The 24359-nt window shown below is 45.6% G+C and overlaps 3 protein-coding genes across 7 annotated transcripts in view; 2 read left to right on the top strand and 1 right to left on the bottom strand.

Annotated features, from left to right (window-relative positions):
- Positions 1-4994: 4994 nt before the first annotated feature.
- faima (Fas apoptotic inhibitory molecule a) lies at positions 4995-9360 on the top strand. Its single transcript, XM_086219702.1, has 5 exons — positions 4995-5148; positions 5730-5860; positions 5957-6185; positions 6985-7034; positions 7562-9360. The coding sequence occupies exons 2-5, from the start codon at positions 5747-5749 to the stop codon at positions 7709-7711; spliced, it is 543 nt and encodes a 180-aa protein (XP_086075828.1). The 5' UTR covers positions 4995-5148; positions 5730-5746; the 3' UTR covers positions 7712-9360.
- Positions 9190-24359, bottom strand: part of parp9 (poly(ADP-ribose) polymerase family member 9) — a 24065-nt gene continuing 8895 nt past the window's right edge. For 2 of the 4 annotated variants that reach the window (XM_086219700.1, XM_086219701.1), the window contains exons 2-8: positions 13410-14286; positions 13077-13289; positions 12467-12682; positions 12192-12252; positions 10579-11048; positions 10303-10462; positions 9190-9882 (exon numbers count right to left, since the gene is read on the bottom strand). In XM_086219700.1, coding sequence (XP_086075826.1) covers positions 9590-9882; positions 10303-10462; positions 10579-11048; positions 12192-12252; positions 12467-12682; positions 13077-13289; positions 13410-14267 — 2271 coding nt within the window. In that variant the 5' untranslated portion in view covers positions 14268-14286 and the 3' untranslated portion in view covers positions 9190-9589. Of the gene's footprint in view, positions 9883-10302; positions 10463-10578; positions 11049-12191; positions 12253-12466; positions 12683-13076; positions 13290-13409; positions 14287-15410; positions 15487-15799; positions 16088-24359 lie in introns of those variants that run through there. The other 2 variants (XM_086219698.1, XM_086219699.1) reach the window with 2 other exon arrangements.
- The window catches only part of parp14rs1 (poly(ADP-ribose) polymerase family member 14-related sequence 1), a 15661-nt gene continuing 6316 nt past the window's right edge, over positions 15015-24359 (top strand). Inside the window, exons 1-10 of one of the 2 annotated variants that reach the window (XM_086219695.1) lie at positions 15015-15716; positions 15798-15898; positions 16262-16292; positions 17858-18133; positions 19139-19363; positions 19469-21699; positions 22950-23180; positions 23398-23619; positions 23869-23929; positions 24024-24170. In XM_086219695.1, coding sequence (XP_086075821.1) covers positions 15542-15716; positions 15798-15898; positions 16262-16292; positions 17858-18133; positions 19139-19363; positions 19469-21699; positions 22950-23180; positions 23398-23619; positions 23869-23929; positions 24024-24170 — 3700 coding nt within the window. In that variant the 5' untranslated portion in view covers positions 15015-15541. The remainder of the gene's footprint in view (positions 15717-15797; positions 15899-16261; positions 16293-17857; positions 18134-19138; positions 19364-19468; positions 21700-22949; positions 23181-23397; positions 23620-23868; positions 23930-24023; positions 24171-24359) is intronic. The other variant, XM_086219694.1, reaches the window with a different exon arrangement.

Here is a 24359-nt window from a genome sequence, read left to right as displayed (position 1 = left end):
GTGTACCCTCCTCCGTCTCCTAGGACTCTTCCTTCACAGCCCCGCTCGGCTCCAGTGAACTTCATCCCAGCCGGATGGATGTGGAGGGCAATATTCAGCACTCCGCTTGAGGAAAGACCAACGTTTCATATAAATTCTCCAGGCCGTCATAAAACCAGGCAGCCTTTATCGCTCGTCCACTTTCATGGCAAATGGGTCCGCGCTTCCAAGAAATTTGAGAGAGTAACTCATGTCCAACATGCCGTCCAAGTCCATCTTTACCACGGCATTAACCCTCGTTTTATTTCAGATTAGAACCACTTGTTCCGTACCTCTCCTGCTCTGTCCACCTGGTATTCATGTGTATTTGCTGTACATCAGAACGACAATCAAGGTATATTGAGACAATATTGAAGTATCTCTGGTTCGCATCAGGTAAAGAGGAAGAGGATCTACTCAGGCTACTTAATTTAAGGTGCAGTGTGGAGAATGTCGGAGGGGTTAGTGGTATTTTTATGGCTTCTGCTGGTAAACGGACAAGACTGCTCATTAATCCCTGCTGAGTGTGTATTCTCCCATGAGGGAGGGAGCAGAGGAACAAATCAAACATGTCCGGCTTCTAGGACACGAGGCTTGAGTGGGACCTGAAGCTGTCCAAGCGCTCAGACTTGTTTCTGGCCGACTCAAGACCTCAAAAGTTGAGCTCTGCTCCAGGGCGACTAGACATACAGGCCCTTTCAGCAGATCCGCCTGACGAAACGTGACACCATCACATGTCAGTTCCTGTCGTAAGAATGACCAAAGTGTCTTTGCAGCTGAGCGACTCGCCCGGCGTGTCCCCCTGTTCCTGTGTGATTGTTGTTATTGCGTCCGTCTCTGCTTGGACTGCACGCAAGGTTTTAGCTCTTCCCCACGTGCGATTTCTGCTCTGATTGAGAGCTGCGTGACTGTGGAGTGTGTGAGGAGCGGTGAAACACACTTCTGACTGATACCTCTCACATGCCCCGCGGTGGGATTCTGGATCAGTTGTTGCTGAGTTGCAGTGAGACTGGATGTAGTCCAGCCTCTCCAGATCCCATCTGATCCTTCGTATGGAGTCTTTTAAACGTATTTATGGTTGTGGGAAACATTGCAGTTTCTGTTAAAGTGATACTTGTGACATCGGGTGAAAACGGCATCGTACCACATGACGCGTTAATAAGTCGCCGTGGTCGACTTCCTGTATTTTCTACGAGGGGTCCTGAATCTGTGAGAAAGTTTCTTCCTCCCAGTTCCCAAAATAGATCTGATGGCTGTGTCTGAAATGGTGAAGCAATTCAGGAGTGGAAGCAAAGATTTCGATCTTTACTGACAAGCGGGAGTGTGCGCTGGCTACTGTTGTCTCACCCAGCTGAACACACACACACACACACACACACACACACACACACACACACGCTGAAGAAGACGAGACTTTTCAGGAGTGAGTCCACATCCTAATCTCCAGCCATCAGGAGGATCAAAACAAACCCAAAGCAAACACTGCTGCGTTGGGCGGCGCCAGACACATGGCGCGGATTTGCTGGGTGTTCCTCACAGGAGACGCGTCACAGTAGGAAGAGATGACGCGGCGACAAATCCTGAATTCCATTTTGCTGATTCGGTGTCAGGGGAACCGCTTCTCTGTAAATACGTCCCGGTGATGCTTACACTGGGAGGGGCTGGCCACCGCTGGCCACCGTTGGCCATGCGGCAAAGTCACGCATCCTCACCTGGCCTGAGTCATTTTTTGACAGAATTTTTTTTTGGGGGGGCTAAATCGACTCCTTATGATGTTTTGTCTCCAGTTTTTTTGTGTTTTCCGATTATTTTAAGGAGGCGGCGACAGGTAGAATGATGATATTCTGAGGTCGGTCAGCTCTCGGCCGTGTGCTGTCGAGTGGATGTGACAAGGAGGGCCTGACGTCTCCACCGACTCTGAGAGAGGCCTTGTCCTCCTCTCTGCATCCTGCAGTCATGTGCCAAGGTCCTGCAGACATAATTCATTACTACGGTGCCGTTTCCTCGCTGGGAGGAAAACATCTGCAGACCTCGAGCTTTTCCCCCTCACAGGTCAAGACACAACGGGCCGAACACACTTTCACGCCAGTGGGGACTTTTGCTGTTAGGTTGCTGCCAGAAACATGTGTCCCTCCAAAGCGAGACGTCCAAAGTACACATTTAATAACCAAACGGAACTCATTGTCTGAATGTTCAGTAATCAGCCGGGGAGGTTTCACGGATGCGGCTGTTGTTCTGCTGGAGATTCTCAGTATTTGTTGAAAATATGAGGAATCTGATAAAAATCTTTGACACCAAATGAGTTCGTTTTTTCTTCTCTTTCATACACCAATAAATAAATAAATAAAGTCACTTCTGGATTTGTTAGAGACGACGCAGCCTACTAAAGTTTCAAAGTTCTTCTTCTCCCCCCAGGCCAAGAATAAGAGCTGCAGCCCACGGTGACGTAGGAAAATCTTGCGCGCTCCACCCAAACTATAAATTACAACTCCGACCAACACACGATGAACATAAATGTCTTCCTTTATTCTTCTATTTTGAGGAATTACAAGTCATTTTTTTCCCCCACTCCCTCTTTTATTTTTATTTTCCTATGTAATAATGTTGCCCAGCAGCCACCTCACATGCTGTCCAGCCAATTTAATGTCTATGAGTGACAACCGAACCCTCAGCACTGGGAGAAAATGGTCTGTAACCAAGCTGCACCCCTGGGACGAACAAAGATTAAACAGTTCAGAAATGATGAGAAAAACTAAGTCTGGAACGCTTTTTTGGATACTTTTTGATTTTGGACATCCATCCATCTTCTACCGCTTATCTGAGAGAGGCGGGGTTCACCCTGGATGGGTCACCAGTCCATGGCAGGGCCAACACATAGAGACAGACAACCATTGGCTCTCCCAGCCACGCCTACGGTCAATTTAGAGTCTGGATTAACCTGGTCCCTCTTGATGTCTTTGGACTGTGGAGGAAGCTGGAGTACCAGAGAGAACCCAGCAGGAACAGGGAGAACATGGAGACTCACACAGGAAGATCCCGTGCTCCAGCCGGGGCTCCACCCACAACCTTCTTGCTGGGGGGCCACAGGGAGGACCACTGCTTCACCATGATTTTAGACATATTTAACAATTAATGTTCTTTCAATCAGCCAATCAATTGGATCGTTGCAGTTGATTTTACATTTAGTTCTCGAATTTATGTTGTGAAATTGTGTGTAAATACGTGCATATTTAAGTGCAGAATTGATAATAATGATGTCATCAACTGCGTGTGTTTATGGGGATGTTTTCTTTCGTTCCTGCGCAGGTTTGTACGAGAGGTTCAACTGCCTCGTCACTGATGTCTCTTTGCTGTTTTGTCCAGTACTCGGTGGTTTTATTTGCGTACAGGAGAAGTCTGGTGGACAAGGATTCACCGCCTGCTTCCGTCCTTCAGGCCAGAATGTGCTGATCAGAGCAGCATGTGGTCCCACAGATGGGAGGCCCGCGACTGTAAACGCTGGGTTGTATCAGGAAACGTGTCGGTGGGACATTAAGTTCTGCTGGGAGCAGGTAGAGGGGTGGTCCGGGCTCACCGGCACTCACCTGTCAGCCCTCTGCCGGGGGTTGATGTCACCGGAGATCCCTTTAACGTCCGTGGCGGAAGGTGACAGCGAGATAACGTCGGCGCCCTCCGTCATCACCTGTCGTCCAACAAGCAGCTCTGGTTTTCCTGGGAGGCTTCAGTGGCACCACAAACGCTTTTCACACTTGTTTTCCCTCTAACGCAGGTTCAGAATCATGGCTTCGTTTTGTGAATCGATGAGTGAAAAGGATGAATGGGGGGGGGGGTGATATCCAACATTCAGTCAGAAAATATTCACAACAGCCGGCTGAAACAAAGAGTTCCTGTGGTTTTCAAGTCATTACAAGAATACAGAGGGGGGTGGGGGTCAAGCTCCAAGCACCCCGGGGCCCTCGCTGCCCCACAATGCAGCTGAACGGTGTCTTTCATCAGACCCAACCCCCCTCCTCTATGCCCTCTTCTGTCATACCTCTGGTTTGTTATGCAGACTTTCTTTTAAAAATGTTGACCCTCAAACCCAAGTTGAGATAACAGCGATGACATCATCGGCGTTTATTGTCCAGACTTCTATTTTATTGGCTCGAGCCAGAACTGCATGTCTAGAACTGGAGAGTCTCTCTGAATGTGCTTCTGTCACTCTCGCATTCTTAGACCTTTAAAGCGACTTTGTTTTTCTTGCTCCAACCGCAGTACGGCAGAATAAACAGTGCCGCTGCTGCCCTCTACTGGACATTAAACTGCTTCCATGGGAAAGAAATGTGGATACAGGAGTAGTCATGATAGTTAGTTAGTCATGATAGATGAAGTAGAAAAATATCAAGAATCTGTAAAAAAAAAAAAAGGAACAATTACAGTGAGCAACAGAAAAGTTGTTCAACAAGTGAGTCACTGCATGGAATTTTGGACTGGAAGAGTCATACAAATACTACGACTCAGAACATAGACACCAGAGTAGTACATCAGGGCTCAGAGGTAGCGTGGCAACCGAAGGGTCGCTGGTTCGATCCCCACTTCCCCCGGTTACCATGTCCATGTGTCCTTGAGAAAGATACTGAGCCTCTAATTGCTCCTGATGGCCCTGCGACCGACCGGCGCCCCCTCCCCTCCCCACGACCCTTAACCGATACACAATATTGAAAATAGATGGATGGATAAATCAGGGCCTTTCAAATTGAGGGTCATGACCCCTCAGGGAGTCAAGAAGATCATTTCCACTCAAAAAAACAAGTTGTTTTTTCTTAAATGATCTCAGTGAGTTTAGAAAGAGTTTTAAAAAGTGCCATGTTTTTGTCCAGAGATTCTCTGGTGGTTTTATTCACCTTTGCTTTTACATTTGTCGAGGTTTCATGTACCTTTTCTTAACTAAAACGTCACTTCCTCCAAAGTATATTGTTTTCAATCCAGGGGGCGGAGCCAATTTATCACGTAGGCGGATATCATGTTACCATAGTTACAGAACACACAGCTCGGTTGTGGACCCTTCACGGTAACTAGCCACCTGTGGGGAAACTGCTCTAAAGTGACCCGCTGAGCTTGTCTTCTCCACCGGGCTCCAGGACCGTTCAGGTAACCGCGACATCCCATGAACCGGGATATTCCTGAATGAATACTGCGTTTTATCCCGCCAAGGAGATAGCTCGGCATTAGCCACCAGAGTTAGCTGGAAGCTACAAATACCCAGACTGGTGCCACGTTTCCGGTGGCGTTCCAAACTACAATCGCAGTACAGAGGATACTTTTTGAGTTCTTGACGTTAATGGTGGCAGATAGTTGAGATAAGCTTACACGATACCCGGTTGAAGTGTTTGTTATAATTGTATTCCAGATAGATGTCCTATCCTTTCAACATTAATCGCGATGTGATTTTATTTTGAAAAGGAGAGCGTTAGACCGGATGTTGTGATGTAACAAATATCGCAAACGTGCCATATTTCGGTCCTCTTAAAAAATTGTAATATTTCGCGCTCTCATTTGTTGATGGTAGTGTTTACAGTATGAGATTTACGTCTTTTTTGCAGGGAAATATCTGAATAGCGCTCCAGCGGCTCCGTGCTAGCTGCGTTAGCTCAGTTTGTTAGCTGAGGTCGTGTGGCGTTCGTCTTGATATTTGACGGTCGAGTGTGAGTTTTATGGGTCGTCTCCTGCAGGCTGAGCGCAAGTTAGGATGTCGAATGATCTTGCTGCTGTGTGGGAGGTGGCACTGAGTGATGGAGTCCACAGGATCGAGTTTGAACACGGAACGACCACCGGGAAGAGGGTTATATACGTTGATGGAAAGGTACGTGTATAAGTCACGATCGAGTTACGAGTCACCACTTGGAAGTTTTTCAAATCGATGAACTATTGTTGTGCGCTTTTTGTTTCTCTCCACCAGGAGGTCCTGAGGCGAGACTGGATGTTCAAACTAGTGGGGAAGGAGACGTTTAGTGTGGGCAAATCAGATACCAAAGCAACCATCAACATTGATGCCGTGAGCGGGTTTGCCTATGAGTACACCCTGGAGATCAACGGGAAGAGTCTGAAGAAGTACATGGAGAACAGGTCAAAGGTCACCAGCACCTGGGTGCTCAACTTGGACGGAATGGACTGTAGGGTGGTCCTGGGTGAGCATTCACGTGTTTAACCATTATTCCACTATTTCTCTGATACACAAGGGGGTCTGCAAATACCTGTTGTGATGAAAATCTCATTGCTTGGTATAAATATGCACACATATCAATCAGTGGTGTATAAAGTGAAGTATTTCTGCCCCTTTAGAAGTACTCACCAATATTATGTCAGAGCCAAAGCTAAGCTGTTAAACTGCTTTAAGCATCACGCTATCCTCAGCCACCGCGCTCATCTGGGGAAGCTAATCCATCTTATAATTATACTGCTTACAGTCGATCACGCAGCACAGAAGCAGCTCTTAACTTCAGTTTGTTTTGATAAAGTTCTTTCAGTCCCAGCAGTGGTTGCCATGCTAACTGGCTCATTAGCATCACGGTCAGTGAGCATATCTTGTACCCTGTGGACTGGGGTTCAACACTGGAGCGGGGAGGGGGGGCTGCCCTCACTGTTGCTACACTGACCATCAGCTGATTCTGTCCAATGAGCTTTCAGTGCGTCTGTCCCCTCCGTCAACACTTGACTGTGTCTACCTGTGAGCAGGCTTATGCAATAACTACCACCCAACCCTGTTCCCTTTCATTTTGGGGGGTTAAATCCAGGGTCTGAAATTCAATTCTCTCTAATCCACGAAACTGAGAATCCACAAGATGATCGGACACCCTGGACATTTCCACACTGATGCAGATCGTTCCCTGTCTGACTTGTTATCAGCTGTTACCTAGCAGCGATCAGCTGTTTATTGTGCTCCAGATTTGTGTTTTATTGACTCTGTGCCTGTTAATTCCCTTGCAGAGAAAGACACCATGGATGTTTGGTGTAACGGGCAGAAGATTGAGACCGCAGTAAGTGTGACACCAGTGATGCTTCTGTTCTCTTCAGACTGATCTCGAGTTTTGGGGATCAAACCGTACGTAGCCAGTGAGGCAACACTGTCTCGCACTCAGTTTCCTCCACTGGTACATTTATGTAACAAGACTGCAGCAGCTGACCGAAGGACACTGAAACCTCCATCACCCATTCATTTGATGCCAATCCAAGGTGATTATCATCAGATCTTTGTGTGTCTGAATGAGCACTGATCTTGAAACGTCAATGAAGTGATGCGTTCACGCAGTCGGCTCTTAGTCACCGGCTCTCCTTCCTGCTTTGGCTGCAGCAGCTGTGTGTTACAGATTTACATCCCCATGTTTGTGAAGGAGTTCTTCTTCTTTAGTGAAATACGCAGGCTTCTCCATTTTGGGGAAACCCTGGTTTGACTTCAGGTCTTGATAACCACTGCTATGGCACCACTTCTCTGTGGTTGTCAACCCAAGTCAGGGTATGGGAGTAACGGTCCCCTGATGTCATCAGGTTTGTCTTCTTCCTGCAGGGCGAGTTTGTGGACGACGGCACAGAGACACACTTCACTCTCGGTGACCACAACTGCTGTGTGAAGGCTGTGAGCAGCGGCAAGAGACGAGACGGGATCATCCACACACTCCTCGTGGATGGAACAGAGATTGCTGAATGCGCAGAGTGACTTTGAGTGTGTGTGTGTTTACTTTGGTATGAAAGCAGATATTTATTTTTAATATGTGACTGTAGGTACCTGTGAAACTCAGAGTTAGACACTTTTGGAGTTGGGGACCATGAATATTCCCACTTACTGTCCTTAGTGTGATTTATAGAGTGATGGTTCTCAACCTTTCCCTCTGCAAGACCCCAAGTATTTGGGCTGTTGTGTTCTTCACTAAAATGCATTGCAAGTGTTTAAATGAAACTGGCAGTCGGGTGAATGATCTCAAGTCAGTTCAGTTTGGAAGGTTTTAGTTTTCCAAAGATGTCCTGCCTTCACATCAGCATCTACAGGCGAAAGAAAACATGTCCGATCCACGTCCACACAGAAATCCCATTCAAATCACATCATGTACCCCTAAGGAGTGAGCTTCAGTGCTGAAGCATTTCCTCCCACTAGAGGGCGCTCCCGGCCTGCTGTGGTTGAGAAATCTTTACGTACCTAGTAGTGAGAAGCTGCAGCCATAGTTCGAGTCATAAAAAATGGATTTCTTGTCTTAAAATGTAACAAAACACTGAATTACATTTTTTTGTTCTGTAAACCAGATTGTAAATATCAACGCTGTCAAACATTGGAGGCCAGATGTGCCATATTTATTGAAGACTGATCCTGGCTCAGTTTGCTGGTGGACCAGCTGCTGTTTACTGTACTGTACCTGTTGTCATTTTTATTGAAAACCAAACAAACGTCACCAACTACTCACCTAATCAGGTGAGCTGGGGGGGGGGGGGTAAAACCAGGGTACAAATGAGTCCTTGAATGTAGCATCTCGCCCATAAGTGCACCGCTCAGGAGTGACTTTAAGGTAGGAGTGTGTTTGATGGGTCAAGAGTGTGTAAATAGCTTTGAGCAGCCTGTGTCCGACGCATCAAGGCGTCCTGGGTGTGTAACGGTTCTGTGGACAATCCCTCTGCTGTGACTCCGTTGCCAGTAATGAAGCCAGCTAGTGACTCACAGGCTGATGTCACCTGATTGGTCTGTAGAAATGTTGAACGTTCTGATGTCCCGTGAAATCATTCCAGTTGTTACCGGCCAGATGCACAAACATCTGTACTTAAAGAAGAAAAATTGAAACGATGGTTACACACCAATAAGCTGTCACTGTTTAGTCTCAGATGTTTGTTTACATGTTGCAAAGAGAAGCTCTCACTTTTTATTGAACGCTGTAAAACGGCTTTTGCCCCCCCATCAAGAGGAGTTTCTTCCAAGTTCTGAGTCGACGCCGCAAGTTCGCTTTGATTAGTTGTGGCAGTGAGATCTGCTGTGGGAGCAAGTAACACCCCGTGGCAACAACACATGGTATTGTGGGGTGGTGTAGTTTTGTCATTTGACCACTACATTTTGGGAAATATGCTCATTTCTGATCCTCTCCCGAGCCAGAAGGGAAGAGGTGTGGTTTCTACAAGGTGTGGTACTGTATTTTAAATAATGAGGAATTCCAGTTCATGAAACCTTTGTGTTTATTTACGGCTGCGTTTATTTTTGTTCAAACAGAATCCATTAAATCCACGTAGCTGAGCTGATTTTTGTGGACTTCACCTGCACAGATGTTGAATGTGATGGTTCTCCACATGGCCTAATTTCCTCAAAGAAAATAATAAAAGACGACTAAACAACGACTGAGCAGTCTACCAAGCGTTCTGATTTAATATCGAAGCATCAGACGCTGTAATTCAGAAACAGAAGGTGCTGCTATGTGCTATAAGTTTCTGCACGCAAATGAAACACCTAGAAAACACAAAGTGCCTTTCCAAGATGCAGTAATCACACATCAAGTACCACAGACCAGTCATCACTGTGTAGTGTTGGTCCTCCATACTCGTGTCCTGGCACCCCTGCAGCTCAGCGGTAAGTGTTTTGGAGCCTCCTACAGGTGACGATGTGCCTGGGCAAAGCTTGAGAACCACTAAAGATGACCGAGACATCCGGGCCCCCGCTCAGGCTGTCGTACAGGACGTTGGGATCTGTCCCCACGGGAGGGGGCAAAATAAAGCCACGTTTACCAGGGACGGACTGTCCCATCAGCACCTCAGCCTCCACAAAGTACTTGTACTCATTGTTGGTTTTCTCCAGCCACACCTCCTTCGCCTTCGTCACGGTACCAGCAAAATAGATTCCTTCTCCATAGGCTGGGTCTGTGTGCGGAGGACAGTAAATGAGCAGGAGTTAAGATGTAGTTTCCACGTTTGCCTTCCCTCGTTTTGATGTTTTGAAATTTCGTTTTGTGGGAACAAGTTGTATCTCAAGGCCATGAATTTATGACATTTTGGGAATAAATTACACATTGCGGCCAGTAATTAATTCCAGTTTGGAAAGGAGTAATATCCCGTGGTTACAACTTAATCAATGTAATGGGAACAAGTTACACATTGGGGCCACAAATAAAATCAAACTGGGAACAATTTATATCTTGAGGCCACGGAGCAGATGTCTGTCTCTGCATGGCTCCTTCAGAGTGCTGCAGAGATGAAAACTTTACTAGAGCGGAAAAAAAACCCCCATCTTCAAGAAGATGAAAATACATAGAAGTAGAATTTGTAGAAGCATCCCCCTACCGTCGGGTGGCGCGTACTCCGCATGGACTCCAATACGACAAAGCATCTCACAGAACTGTGCAGGTATGACTTGCCACATTTTTCGTGTTAAGAGGCAGTTGAGTTGCTGTTTCTTGTACTCAAAGAGTGCCTGCAGGGCGGCGTTCTCCACTTGTTCCATCTAAAAACAAACCACGCCTGGTCAAGATAGGGGACTGCCAGCTGCGCAACACTGGAGACAAATCGGTAGTTTTGTGAAATCATTAATCAGGAGTGTTATTGGATGCGTTACTCTACCTTCAACACCTCCAGCCCCTCCTCTTTAAAAAACCATGATGTCTCGAAGAAGTTGGAGCTTCTTTTGTCAACCACATTTCTTTGGTAGGACACATTCTTCTCCAACATTCCCCTCATGATATTCTCCTGCTCGTTGACAAACTCCCTCTGGGCCTTGCAGAGAAGGGACTCCACCTCCATCACTGCCAGTACACCGTCAATGAGGCCTCCGTCTACGGTCATCTTTGCACGACCTCTCTCAAAATACTCCGTTATGAGAACGCCTCTTTCGGTCAGAGCAGACAGGGACTGATAGTCCTGCTTGCCCAAGTGCAGGAGGAAGTTGTTGCAGATGGTGACTTTGCCCGTGGAGCTGAAGAGGTCAGTGAGCCAGCGTTTAGCCTCGTTCATGGCTTCCATTGAGGAGCAGATCAGGCTGATCGCTGGAGTGGGAGCTCGGTGTTCGTGGAAGCTCTCTTCAGAGAGGATCGCTGGCAAAGGATCAGAATAAGAGGCGGGTTTATTGCCAGGTAAAGGTTTTCACAATGTGAGGAATTTGGTGCAAACGACAAAGACGTAATGAAAACAACCCTGAAATATTAAATACTTCCTTCAATGAAAGAAGAATTTTAAAAGAGACTTTATTTTTAATAGATGTCTGAAAAGTACTTGAAGTGAAAACAAAATGCACAGTGCTGCACAGTTTCTGCAGCAAAGCCTTAAAAAAGGGGCGAAAGTGCAATGACGGACGCGGATGTCCCGAGGGGGTGTGTTCATATCAGGTGTCTGGTGGTCACTGGTGGTCCAGCACCATTTGGTTGATTTGGTTTTCTTGTTAGTTGCCAACTAGTGGTTCAACTTTACATGAGTTTGTCGCGAACACTGAACATCTTCACGTCAACCACAGAAGAAGCACAAAGCTAGCTGTGGTGACGCCGAAGTCCCGCGTCCACGGTGTCGTTCCTTCACATTCCAGCGTGAGCAGTACAAAGCTAACATCAGGGTGTGAAGGAACGACACCGTGGACGCGGGACTTCGGCGTCCTCAATGGAGTTCCATCACATTCCAACGATAACTTTGTACTGCTCACAAATTCATGCTTCAAAAACCAAAAGGAACACCTCTTTGGAATCTCAAACTTCCGTTCAACACAGATTATTTTTGGCAATAATCCACAGTCCAATGTGAAAATCCCATAAACCTCGAGAAAACCCTTGGTGACGGGAACTTTCTACTCTCTCTTTTTCTTTGCACTTCCTGCAGCAAACAGCCGGCCAGGCTTCCTTTTGTGCCACAGCCGGCACCTCCATCCATGCATCATCAACGCTATTTAATGCTCCTCATTTTCTTCAAGGGAAACAACATGGATCCACGTTTCAACCCAAAGCAGAAATGTCCAATCAATCCAAACCCTTGTCAGTGTCATGAACGCAGTCTGACGTTGGTGACAAACCAAACCTGCTTGGGTTCTCTTCCTCTCTTAACCTCGAAGGACGTAAATGCAGGGTGACGCTGGAGCATCGCTGCGTGTTTACCCATGGAGGTACTACATCCATTCCATCTACATCAAAACTTACTTTACAGATAAGTCTCGTGTTTATGGGGAAAAAAAACGTTTTGAATAATTTCATTACCGGTGGTCAAGCCTGGAAGAGATGCTTTACGCTGGAGGGACCTCATTTGTTTCTCAAAAGCCTGAAAAGAGAGAAGCATGAATGAGATGTTGAAGCAGTTGAAGCGACCCAGTCAGCATTTCCCTCCAGAGGAGAGGAAGGCCTCGCACCACGCGTTGGCCCAGTCTTCCTCACTTCTTCTCATCTCGTTGTGATCGTGACAGTTTCAAACCTTCCCAGTCACTTCTGAATAAAATCATTTTGTTTTAGCCGAACGCTCCCCGCGTGCTCCCAACCTTGAACGTGTCATCATCGCCGGGTAAGATAACAAAGCTGACTTCAAGATGTCTCGGGGCGGTCCAGGCAAAATCATCCACTGCCTTCGACATGAACTGAGCCACCTCTTCTTGACTGTAGTTGAGGGCCCCGGTGCCGATTGCAGGGAAGGCGATTGACTTGTACTGACTTCTAGCCATCATACGTAGGCATTCCAGAACCAAACTGTGAAGAATCTGTGGCAAACAAACAGGAAGTGAATGAATGTAAAGCAAAGTATTATATAGTTTCTTACTGGAGGAGATTTTAAGTTTTAGGTCCGGCTTTTATCTTTTACATTTGCCTGTGTCTATTATCCTGCAAGCACCAACAAGTAGTGGTGTTACCGGCTGCCATTTAACTGCTAAGTCTGGTAAATAAGACTTTTGGTAAAATAATTACAGCTTGTCGAGTACATTCATGTCTCAAAGGACAGAAAAGTGGCAGATTCACCATCCAGGTCTTCACCCTGACCACCGTGGAGAAACCCTCCAACACTGATTGCACCCGGCCCAGCCCCGTACTCGGTTTTACCAGGACTGGTTTACTCTTCTACATATTTGCCACACAGCAGTTGAGCGCATACTTTACCTCAGCTTTGCTACTCCCTCTTCCATGAAAGACAGTATGAAACACTTCTTTACACCGCAGCTTGTAGGGTTTTGTTCGGATGACTGGTCCTTGTTGAGTGGTATCATGCAATTCCTGCTGGATCCAATGGCCGGCTTGATCATATAAAGCCCTGGCAATTTGACCATTCATCATGCTTTTGTCTGGAGACAAAGAGCTGACGATGACGTCTACCTGAGGGGATACAGAGAGGACGGACCACGGATCAGGACATAGCGAGCTGACGGGTGCCACCTTGTAGAGCCTGATGAACACAAAACATTCAAGCAAGACGTCATTTCTACTCATCGGTACCTGCTGATTCTCAATTTTTCCCCTGTTCAGTGTCAGACGGACGTTTCCCACTTCCACCACTGAAGCTGCTCCGATTCCACTGGTGACCGGAGATCGGGTCGGTACCAATGTTGAGGGAGGTGTTAATATCTGACGGCAGGCTCTCGCCATTTCCTGCACCGAAGGGTTGTCGTGGTTCACCAGGAAGACCTCTTTAGGAAGATGCCCTGCCCCGGATCTTTCATAGTAGTTTTTCACGGATGTCACGATCACGTCTGCACATTGTGGCAGGGGAAAGTTGAAAATGCCTGAGCTCACAGCTGGAATGGCGACAGACCGCAGGTGTTGCTCCTTCACCTTTTCGAGAATGCTGAAGATGGCCTTCTCCAGCAGCTCGTGTGCCTGCCGAAGCTCGTGTGTGCTAGCATTCTGTGGCAGTCGTGGGCCCACCGCGTGGATTATCTTCTTGCAGCCTAGCCTGCCAGGACCAGTGATTATAGCCTCTCCTGTTTTTAATGGACCGTAACGATGGATGTGGTCATCGCTCTCCTTTTTGATTTGTGGGCCACCAGCCTTGCACAGAGCGTAGGCTAGACCGCCGCCATGCTGGAGATGGGTGTTGGCCGCATTCACAACAGCATCTCCGTGGAAATTGGTGAGATCCCCCTTCCACACTGACACCTTAACCCCTCTGGAAACCACTGCAGAGAACTTTTTCTCTCCCTGGATCACGGGGCTATCATCCAACCCTAAATCCACCCCTTTGAAGGTGGGCACACATGCGAACTTGGTTTGAAGGATGTCAGTCAGAGCAGATCCGTGCCGTCTCACGACGCTAATCGCAGAAGTACTCAGAGGAAACTCTGAGGTGCTCTCCATGGTTCCTGAAAGAACGTCGCTGTGGAGGGATTCAGAACAAGTATTCAGTGACACCAGTGAGAAGCTCAAACTTCAACCCGTCGTTCCGTGAGAGGAGGAGAAAAGAAATACTTCTGATAAAGGCGACACAACAGGAAGCACTCCAACACAGAGGATGATGTGTTGGACGACACAGCATGAGCTTTAGAAAGGCGGACCTACTCAATAAGCAAGTGTGTACTTTCATACCAGATTATAGTGCAGTTTTATTCTACTCTCCTCTGGGGAAGGAGACGTCAATATGTAGTGTTCAGAGACCTCTTGAGTAGGTTGGCTGTATTGCCCTGCCCATATATGGTATTACCTGTGTACAGCTTAATATTTTCTCTACTTTTTTTTTTTTTAACTGAATTTGGTCATAATGTAATGTTCAGGCAGGGCACACCGTGCACCCTCATCAGCAGCAGCTTTGTAAAGAACTCTAAAAATCTGGAAAATAACCGCTTTGAGCTGTCAAAAAGTAATTCAGTGTCTTAGACTTCAAATATTAGGAACAGCTCTCATAATTAACTGGATTCTAAATAAGTGAACACTAAAATCCTCATGGGCCATTACAGGGCAGTTGTATTATACTCCATTAACTTTATAAACGGGTAAAAAATATATATTTTCATGTCAGATACAGTTTGGTTTTATTCCACTAGAGGGAGACTCCAGCATGCAGTGGTGGTCACTTCCTAGACGTACGCAGCATTGCATGTGTTTAGATCAATATTTGTCTTCATTGTTGGTCAAATTTCGTATAAACTTCTTTTTTTTTAAGTTGATACATAAAACTTTTGACGGACCTACAACACGATGTGATTTGAACTCCGTAAACTGCGCGTTGCATCGATTGCGCACTCAAATCTGCGGACTAAAACGCAGCTTCTGCAAAGAACTGACAGGTCCGGGACGCGGCGTGCAGCCGCGCTCCAGTTGTCTGAACAGTTTAAAAACGACAACAATTTACACGCCATGAAACCGCAATTTTCCATCGAGTTTCATCAACGCCAACTACGGCTCGACGCGTTCCGGTGTGAAACGCTTCCAGGCGCTTCCACGTGAACCTCGACGCAGGTAACATTGACACATAAACATATGAAATAAAGTTGCCATGCTCACCCGGGTTCAGCTGGATAAGTTTTACTTGTGTGCCGTGTTTGGTCTGGATCCTCCCGCCCTTCCCCATCCGCGATTTCTTAAGAAACAAAAGTGAAAGTAAAGGGCAGCAGACTGGCCTCCGACCGGCAGACATGGCCGACGCGTACTCGTTCGCTCTGGTCGCGGAGTTCGAAGAAAACAAGATCCCGAGATTAAGAAACAAACTGGTGAAGTATTTTCAGAGCAAGAAGGCAAGCGGGGGGGACTGCGAGGTGGACTACGAATATGGGCGCAGCACGGCGGTGGTCCGGTTCCTCAGAGAGCGAGGTGGGTGCAGGTCACGGGCTTTAAAACAGGCTGGACATTTAACAGAGGTATTTTTTTTAACAATAAATATTAATTTCACAGACCAGAAAAATGTTTTGGCCAAAGAGTCGCATCAGATCCCTCTGGAAAATGGCGTCCTGAAGATGAAAGTTCGTCTCCCCGCAGATGGAAAAGTAACGCAGGTCAGTGTTGGACGGGAATAGACGGCTGTCAGCAGCTGGACAGGCGCGATCAGCCTCTCCTGTAACCTCTGTAGTCCTAATCTGGATTAAACCATGTCAGGACTACAGAGGGTTGCTGGCCGCTTGCATTTCCGGTGTGTGGATAGGAAGGGTGCCCGGTATTCTCAGGCTGCAGGCCTGCTCTCCTGATTTAGTGACATAGAAGTGAACAGTGTTTATCTCGTGGCCACAGATTAGTGAAATTGAAGGAACAAGTGGGATTAAAATGATAATCTGGAAGGAAAACTGTTAAATTTGCTTAAGGGGAAAATGAATTTGTATTTATTTGTTTGTGGGGTTTTTTTTCTTCCCCATTCTACACAGGAAACACCGCCTCTCCAACCCAGCGGAAGATGTAAGTGCTGATAGAGAACTTTCATTCATGATGCTCAGCTGTGCTTTTTACTTTTTTCGGAGAAGTCTATTTGCTTCATAGGAAGTCTGTTGCTGTACACACACACACACACACTCCATGAATAGCTGAGGTAATAAATGACACTGGCTGGCCAGCGAGCTGCTAATATGACTCATCAGCTAGAAAGGCAAATGCTTTCACTTTCATCGGTCTTTCCTGTTCTGCTTAAGTTCTGACCACCAACAACGATGTAGACACAAGTGTATGTGATTTGCCAACTGCATTTATGTGTATTTTAGTAGAGACCCCCCCCCCCCCCCCCCCCACACACACACACACCCAAGCACGTAGCTGTGCTGGGAGCTGAGAGGTGCAGCCTGACTCTGAGTTGGCTCTGAACGTTCAGCTGACAGTCTTACTAGAGGACAAAGGTGGACGTCCTGTGTTCACATGTTCATGAAGGCAGATTATCAGCCAAAGAGCAAGAAAACAACCAGCCATAAACTGCAGTATTTCAGCCATAAACTGCAGTACTGTTACTTGCTTCAGCTCAACTAAAGATTAACTTTAACATCAAGTGTTTTGTTTTTTTTTGGACCAGTTCATTAAGTGAGTCATGTGGAGAATGTGGTACTTATGTACCAGGTACTCCTGCTTGTACAGTAGTAGTCGTGTAATTTTTAGCCACTCTGGCATGTAGTACCTTCTTAGGCTTACATGTTGTACTCAAGCACTGTATGTATACGTAGGTATGTAGTACTCGTCTAGGCCTGCTTGTCGTGCCGATGTGGTCCTGTTTGTAGTGTTGTCCAGTATCTAATACTCATGCACTCTTGGGTGTAGTACTGATTTACACCTGTGTTTAGTACAGCTGTACTCCTGTATTTAGTACTGATGTACTAGTACACACCAAGCTGACACACTACCCTTTGGAATGTTCAGTTTGGTCAGCCTACTTCATCATGAATACACTTCTGTTTCACTTTTCCCTGAAACTCCTGCTGTGTGTTTTTGCCCTCTCATGGCTTCTCTTTGCATTTTCACTTTCCCTCTTTGCATTTTCACTTTCCCTCTTTGTATTTTCACGTCTTCCACCCTTTCCTACGTGACATGTTACCTAAACATCAGTCATTTTGAATTCAGTCACAAACACACGAGTCACTAATTTATTTGAAGTCATGAGGACGATCTTGAATGGCTGCGTGCCGCTGTGCCCCCCCCCCCCCCCCCCCCGTTCAGCACACGCTAGTAGCTCGGCCGTGAACACGTGAACTCTTCAGGCCCCTTCAGACCGGCTAGAAGTTAACTTGAGCTTGTTATCGTGAACCTTGAAAGGGCACTTTAATGCCATCAGGCTGGCACAGGTGTAAATCTGCCACTGACATTTCACTGCAGTCCTTCTGTGTTGAGTTTCATAGGCCAGACGAATAAGTGCATGCATCCCACAGGTACACAGTTTAGTAATAGTAGGCCATTATTCACTGACATATGACCATACTTCTTTAATATTTTTTCAGTTACTTAAAACCTTCATGTCTTATTTGTGTTGGTGTGTGTGGCGTAAGATACCAAAACAAAGACTGAACATGCTCTTGAAACAAACAAGAAAGTACGGGAAGTGGAAGATAAGGAGGAGAAAGACGAGGAGGCAGCAGGCGAAGAAACGCCCTGCACCTCGGCTGTGATCGAGAACATCCCAGACACGGTGGGCAAGGAGTTTCTGGAGATGCTGGTGGAGAGCATCCTGACGGATCCCAAGTCCAAATCTACTTTCCAGGAATACACTTTGGAAGTCATTCCTCACATCTGCGCAGCAGTGGTGACATTCCAGAGGGCAAAAGGTACAGATAGTGTGTTTGTGTGAGTGTGTTTGGGATAGGTAGATCTATCCTTAGTTGAAACTATCAAAAACAAATTTCAACATAACATATTCGGGTATGTGTATCTGCCGAGTACGCGTGCACCAACACACAAATGCACGGATTTGCTCATCAGCTCCATCCTTGCTGAGAAAGCGTAGAAAACAGTGCAGACACGAGCACAATAGGAACCATAAATGATGGTTATTCCTTTCAGCGCGTGCTGAGGAGGTTATTCTTCTCTGCGATGTACAACTCAAAATGAACCAAACTGAAACTGTGGCCCAAAAACCACAATACAGCCGATCCGTGGGCTTGCAGATGGGTTCCAGTCCTAGCTTCAACAACTGGATTGTACAGATCGTCACTTGCCGACTAGTATAATCAATTTAGCGTTAAAATAAACATACGTTCTATTAAAACTAAACATTGCCTTTTAGGCAGTTGCCCGGAAAAGACCAAATCAAGGCCACTGCACATTTTTTGGTAGGGTAACTTTTTGTAATCTGTGCCTGCTATCAACAAAATTTTAGTATATTATACTTTTTCATTCAGCAAAACTCTGTTTCCCAGGGGTTAGGTCAGTCAGGATGTTCAAATTCCTAGTAAGTGCTAACTAATGTTGGATGATAAGGGTGTTGTGGGGAGTCTATGAAACCAGATGATTACAGATGTGGGCTTGTGTTAATTCCAGCAGGATCTCGTGAAAAACTTTCTGGAAACTTCCAGATGTGGCTGGAGTCAGCTCACAGCCTCCTTAGATTCTATGCATCCATCAACCTGTAAAATAATCGAGAAAAAAAAGCCCAACCTCCATGCACTATCAATGATTAGGTGTGACGATGTACTGGAGGGAAGTTCCCCTCTGAACATCAACCCCTGCCATTTCCATAACAACTTCTGACTTCTCTTCAGCGTGTCTGTCTGTTTTACCTTCTCACCAGTTCTTTATGTCTCATTGCTGTCGTTTACACCCTTTCCTCACAGACTACTCTGATTTCCTGATAAGAGGCCCAAAAAACAACACCTTCATGAAGAAGCGCTTATCAGTCAGGCCTCTCGAAGACACTCAACAGATGGTAGTTGAGGACATAAAAAACTTTAACGAAGACCTCCTCAGTCTGTATTTTGAAAAGGAAGGCTGGGATGTGGAAAGTGTGGTTGTTGATAAGGCAGAACAGTCGGCTGTCATCACCTTTACGGATCATGAAGGTAGATATCATGACATTAATGTTTGTGCATTAAAATCGCACTCTTTAAGCACCGAAATATCGAGCTCATGCGATATCTGATGAAGAATTCTTTTCTTTCTCACAGCTGTTCACAAACTCTTGAAGAAGAAGCATTACATCAGACACCAAGAGCTCAAAGTCTGTCCCTTTTATAAGTCTTTGGGAACAGTCCTCTACGGTAAAGACAGGCCTTTGCTAGCACTCCCTGCTGTGATCCGGGAACCCATTGACCATGCTGTCTGGCGGTACCTCAGTAAAAACCCATCAGCAGCAGGGACCATACGAAGTGACCTGGCTAATCACTTCTGCAACGTAGACCTCAAAAACCCCTCGGTGATCCTGAGCCCTGTTTCTAATTTACTTAAAAAAAAGGATGCAAAAGGCATCATCAAAGGATGGGCGGATACGGTGAAAACAGCCTTCACACAAGCGCTTTCAAAATTCAAACTGCTGAAAATTCGGATCATGCCAGAGATTTTTGGAGAAGCCAAGGAGGAAATTGGACGGATACTACTCAATGAGAATTTGATGCTGATGTCTGACGAGGATGGCAGTGCCTTAACGGTGGTCGGCCTTACGGATGATGTCAACAGACTTGAGCAAACTCTTCATCAAACTGTAAACAAGATTGTTAAAGCGGCTGAGAGGAAGCAGAGGAGCATAACACAAGACATCAGAATTCCTCAGTCAATTTTCCACATCTTGTGTCAAGATGGCCTTAAGGAAAAGCTGCAGTCTATATACCCAGATCTCAAAATATCACCCAGGGAAGACAGCCCAGATTTGATGGTCACTGGCTTAATAGAGGAGATTATGGCAACAAAAGACAGGATATATTCTGAAATGTTTGCACTCAAACGAAGAAATCTGGAAATGGATCCTTTTGTGCTTGAGTTATTGAAGGGTGAAGATCAAGACATGCTTTCAACGGCTCTCTTCCAAGCCATTGGCATAAGTGCGGCATTTGAGATAAAGGTAGAGTGTGTTCAGCTTCTTGCTGTGACCACAAAACATCTGGATGATGCTGAAGATTACCTGAGCAAGCTCCTGAAATCCCAGTACCTTGATGTTGAAGATAAAAATGTCCTGAAGAAGCCAGAGTGGCAGCACCTGATCAGTACTTTGCAGAATGCCGACAAAACTTTCAGCGGGAAAATTTCAATCCGAACAAAGGAACCACAAGTGGTTGTGTCTGGTCACAACAATGTGGTCGAACGTGTTTGCGGCACACTTTGTGACTTCCTAAATCAGAATGCTCATGTTGAAGAAGTTGTTGTGGTCAAACCCAACATCATAGTTGAGTACATTCAAAATTATAACACATCTTGGTTGACGCAAATGACAGACAAAGTTATGGTGTCTTACAGAAAAGAGGCCATCTGTCTAAGTGGTTCAAGGGTCAGTGTAAAGGAGTGCAAGACCTTGGTTGAAGACTTAGTCTCCTCTCTGTTCTTTGACCGTTTAATGGTCAATAAACCCGGTGTGAAGACATTTTTCCTAGAAAAAGAAACCATGTATGTTCACTCGCTCATGAAGGAGACTGGTTGCCTGGTCCAGCTGGTCGATGAGCAAAGTACAAAAGACAATGGAGCCTTTGGACAAAAATTTGAATACCAGATTGAGACACCTGATGGAGTGGAAATAGCCGTTTGCAAGGCAGACATGTGTAGTTATCCTGTACATGCAGTTGTCAATGCTTCCAACCAGGACTTGAAACATAATGGAGGACTTTCATTAGCACTACTGAAGGCGGCTGGCCCTCAGTTGCAGGATGAATGCGACAAAATAATTATGGCGGAAGGGCGGCTGGTGCCAGGAGACTGTGTTGCAACTGGTGCAGGTGGCAAGCTTTGCTGCAAAAAAGTCATCCACGCTGTGGGACCCATTTTCGAACCTGCTAAACCCCAGAAGTCTGTGGCGCAGTTGAGAAGAGCTGTTCAAGAAAGCTTGAAGCTTGCCGAGAAGCATGGCTGCATCTCTGTGGCTCTGCCCGCCATCAGTAGAAACCAGGGGTTTCCTCTTGATTTGTGTGCCAAAACCATTGTCAAAGCCGTTAAGGAACACTGTGATGATAACACCCTGAAGAGGATCCATTTGGTGAACAACGACGACCAAGCTGTTCGGGCTATGGAGGAAGCTGTCAAACAGGAGTTTGGAAACCACGGTCAGTCTGGCCATTCCAGAAAACCTCCCATCAAAGCCCCCAAATCTCTGCCTAGAGTACAAGTTGGATCTGACCCAAACCTCTTGGGTCAGGTGCGGACCAAAGAAGGCCTGGCTATCACCCTGATGAGAGGAAATATCGAGGATGCAACAGTAATTCAACTTTTTTTTTTATTCTTCACCATTTAGAGCCAACAACTAGTTTTTGAGAGTAACTGTAGAGACACACTGAATATGAAACCATGGGATCCTATTAATTTTCAATAGAGAGCTTGCGATCTGAGGATATTGTGTCTAATGGATAAAGCAAAAAGTTTTCGGTGCACTTGACAGGTTTGAATTTGTCTAATGTCAAGTAGTATTCTTCTTTATTCAAGTTAGTGTCATCCAGCACTGTAGAGGAATGTTATGTGATGAAAGACTATTTCAGACTCAAGAAACAGGTTGGAGACTCAGACGGCTCACATCTGGCTCAGAGCGTCTGAGTTCTACCCCTCATAAACAGTCATATTAGTAAATGTCGGACGTTACCCAGGAAAACCTCATTGGAACATCCTGCACAAATGTGACCTTTCATGTAGTCGAAAGACATCTAGACAACGCTGGCACCATAAGTGCCAGCTTTACAGTCAGTCAGTGTTCCAACAACAAATTTACTATTATAAAAGAATTATGAAATCACCACAGGTTCACTCCTAGACCCAGGTCAAGGCCTGGGGGTCAGACCAGCTCTTGACCTTACAAATTAAGTGTCGGGATGAGGCCTAAGAAAGTTGTAACAGAGGACAGCAGCTGAAATTCCTCGTCAAGCACAAGGTATCCAGCTCACAACATATTAAACCTAAAAAAAAAAAAAATATTGAGAGGCTGATGCAATGATACTGCTGCCTGCTGCTATGATATGCAATGTCAGTGGAGGTAAATATGATGGCACAAGGTAGAGAACTTCCTCTGATGTTTGCTCTGGATGAAATAAAGACTGAACCACACAGTGACAGAAGACAGACCAATAGTCCTTGGTTGTTCAGCACTCTTATGTGAGCTTTGGAAGGTTGGTATTTGTCCAAAGCCACATCTTCCAGTATGATTGGACTGCTGGGTTCATGTGCCAGTGAGGAGCATTTTTCCCAACCGTCTCCATCCAGAACAAAATGCCATTTGCTCAGTGTGGAATGGAGACTTAGGACCTCATCACGCTGCTGGTGTTTGTATCTTAGCGCAAAGGCGCAGTGTTCCCATTGCAAATTCAAAGGATATGGTAGTCTCAGGAAAAAAATGATAAGGTGGACACAGTCTTTAAGGACCTTGTCTTTATTGAGTAAGAGGCTATTTCTATTAAGACTGAATCATACAGCAGCGATTCTTGGCATGCAAGTGATAAGATCTTGTTTCCATATTCCTAGACAGAGGTGATTGTGAATACACTGGGTGAGGACCTGGACCTAACCAAGGGGGCTGTTTCTAATGCCATTTTGCGTGTCGCTGGACCCCAGCTTCAGCAATTACTATACTCCAAGAGTGCCAGTGGAAAAGTTGGTGCGGTGCTTGAGACTGATGGCTGCAACCTGAAGAGCAAACAAGTGTTTCATGCAATTGTTCCTCATTGGAAAAGTGGAAAAGGTGGAACGGAAAAGGTAAAACATTTAGTCATACATGATATTTGTTCTATTGATCTTTTTTTGGGGGGGGGGGGTTTAGAAGACAGTTGATCTAAAAACAAACAAATTTTCTTGGAAGAAGAAAATGATCTGTATTTACTTATTTAATGATTACTATTTCTGTAATTCACATAAAACATGATGTAAACTTTCATCATGGAGCTCCTGTTGATTGCCTTTTATTATCTTACAGATGTTGCGTGACATCCTGAAGGATTGCTTGGGCAAGGCGGAGGACAGTGGTGCGACTTCCATGTCCTTCAGTGCCATTGGGACTGGAAAACTGGGATTCCCAAGAGACCTTGCAGCCTCCATAATGTTCGATGAAATATTAGCATTTGGCAGTGCCAAAAAACCCAAGCACTTGAAAAAGGTTGTGATTGTGTTCTTCTCAGGGGATCCACAGACTATCCAGGTAAACAAAGAAACACTGGGTTTTTTTTAGTACTTAAAAGTTTAATTGGATTTTCAATAGTGAGGTGAATAACTGACAAACAATATTAAACTTTGCAGGACTTCAAACTGACAAACAATATTTAAACTTTGCAGGACTTCAAATTCTTAACAGAGAGGCATAGTCAATAAAATTTGTGCTTTTTCAAAATCTGCTCCCTTTTTGTGGGCATTTTTTTCCCCACCGGAATCTGTGTGATTGTTTTCTCAGGTTTTCAGTGACGACTTCAGGGGGCGGTTCCCCGGTGGATCAGACGGTGCAGTGCCCTCAAGTAAGAAATATTTTTGCAACATTTCAATGTGAAACCATAACCAACTGCCACATAACTAAAAGCTTTGCTTATGTTTTACATCTTCCTCCACAAGGAACCATTTCTAAAATCACCTCCGGCGCAGGAATGCACGAGTTTGAAATCAGTGGTGTGGCTGTGCAGGTGGTCAAAGGAGACATAACCAAGGAGAAGGCCGATGTCATTGTGAACTCCACCAATGAAAGATTTTCTCTTAAGACGGGTAAATAAAAGAATCGAAATGTGTCAATAATGCAAACTTCGAATCATGTAAATGTTATCCATACATCAGATTTCGTTCGCTCCAAGTACTTTTTCTCATTTTGATTCCTATTTTTTTAAATCCACAATTCCCATGTGTTTGATACCTAGTAATTATTTTGACCCAATCCATTTGTATTATTTCAATATT

Source organism: Aulostomus chinensis, chromosome 12 (genome assembly GCF_037954235.1).
Source record: "Aulostomus chinensis isolate RoL2024-O1b breed Wild chromosome 12, RoL_Achi_v1.0, whole genome shotgun sequence".
NCBI classification, from domain to species: Eukaryota; Metazoa; Chordata; class Actinopteri; order Syngnathiformes; family Aulostomidae; genus Aulostomus; species Aulostomus chinensis.
Note: the sequence above shows the minus strand (reverse complement) of the source record. Positions and strands in the feature narration are given on the sequence as shown.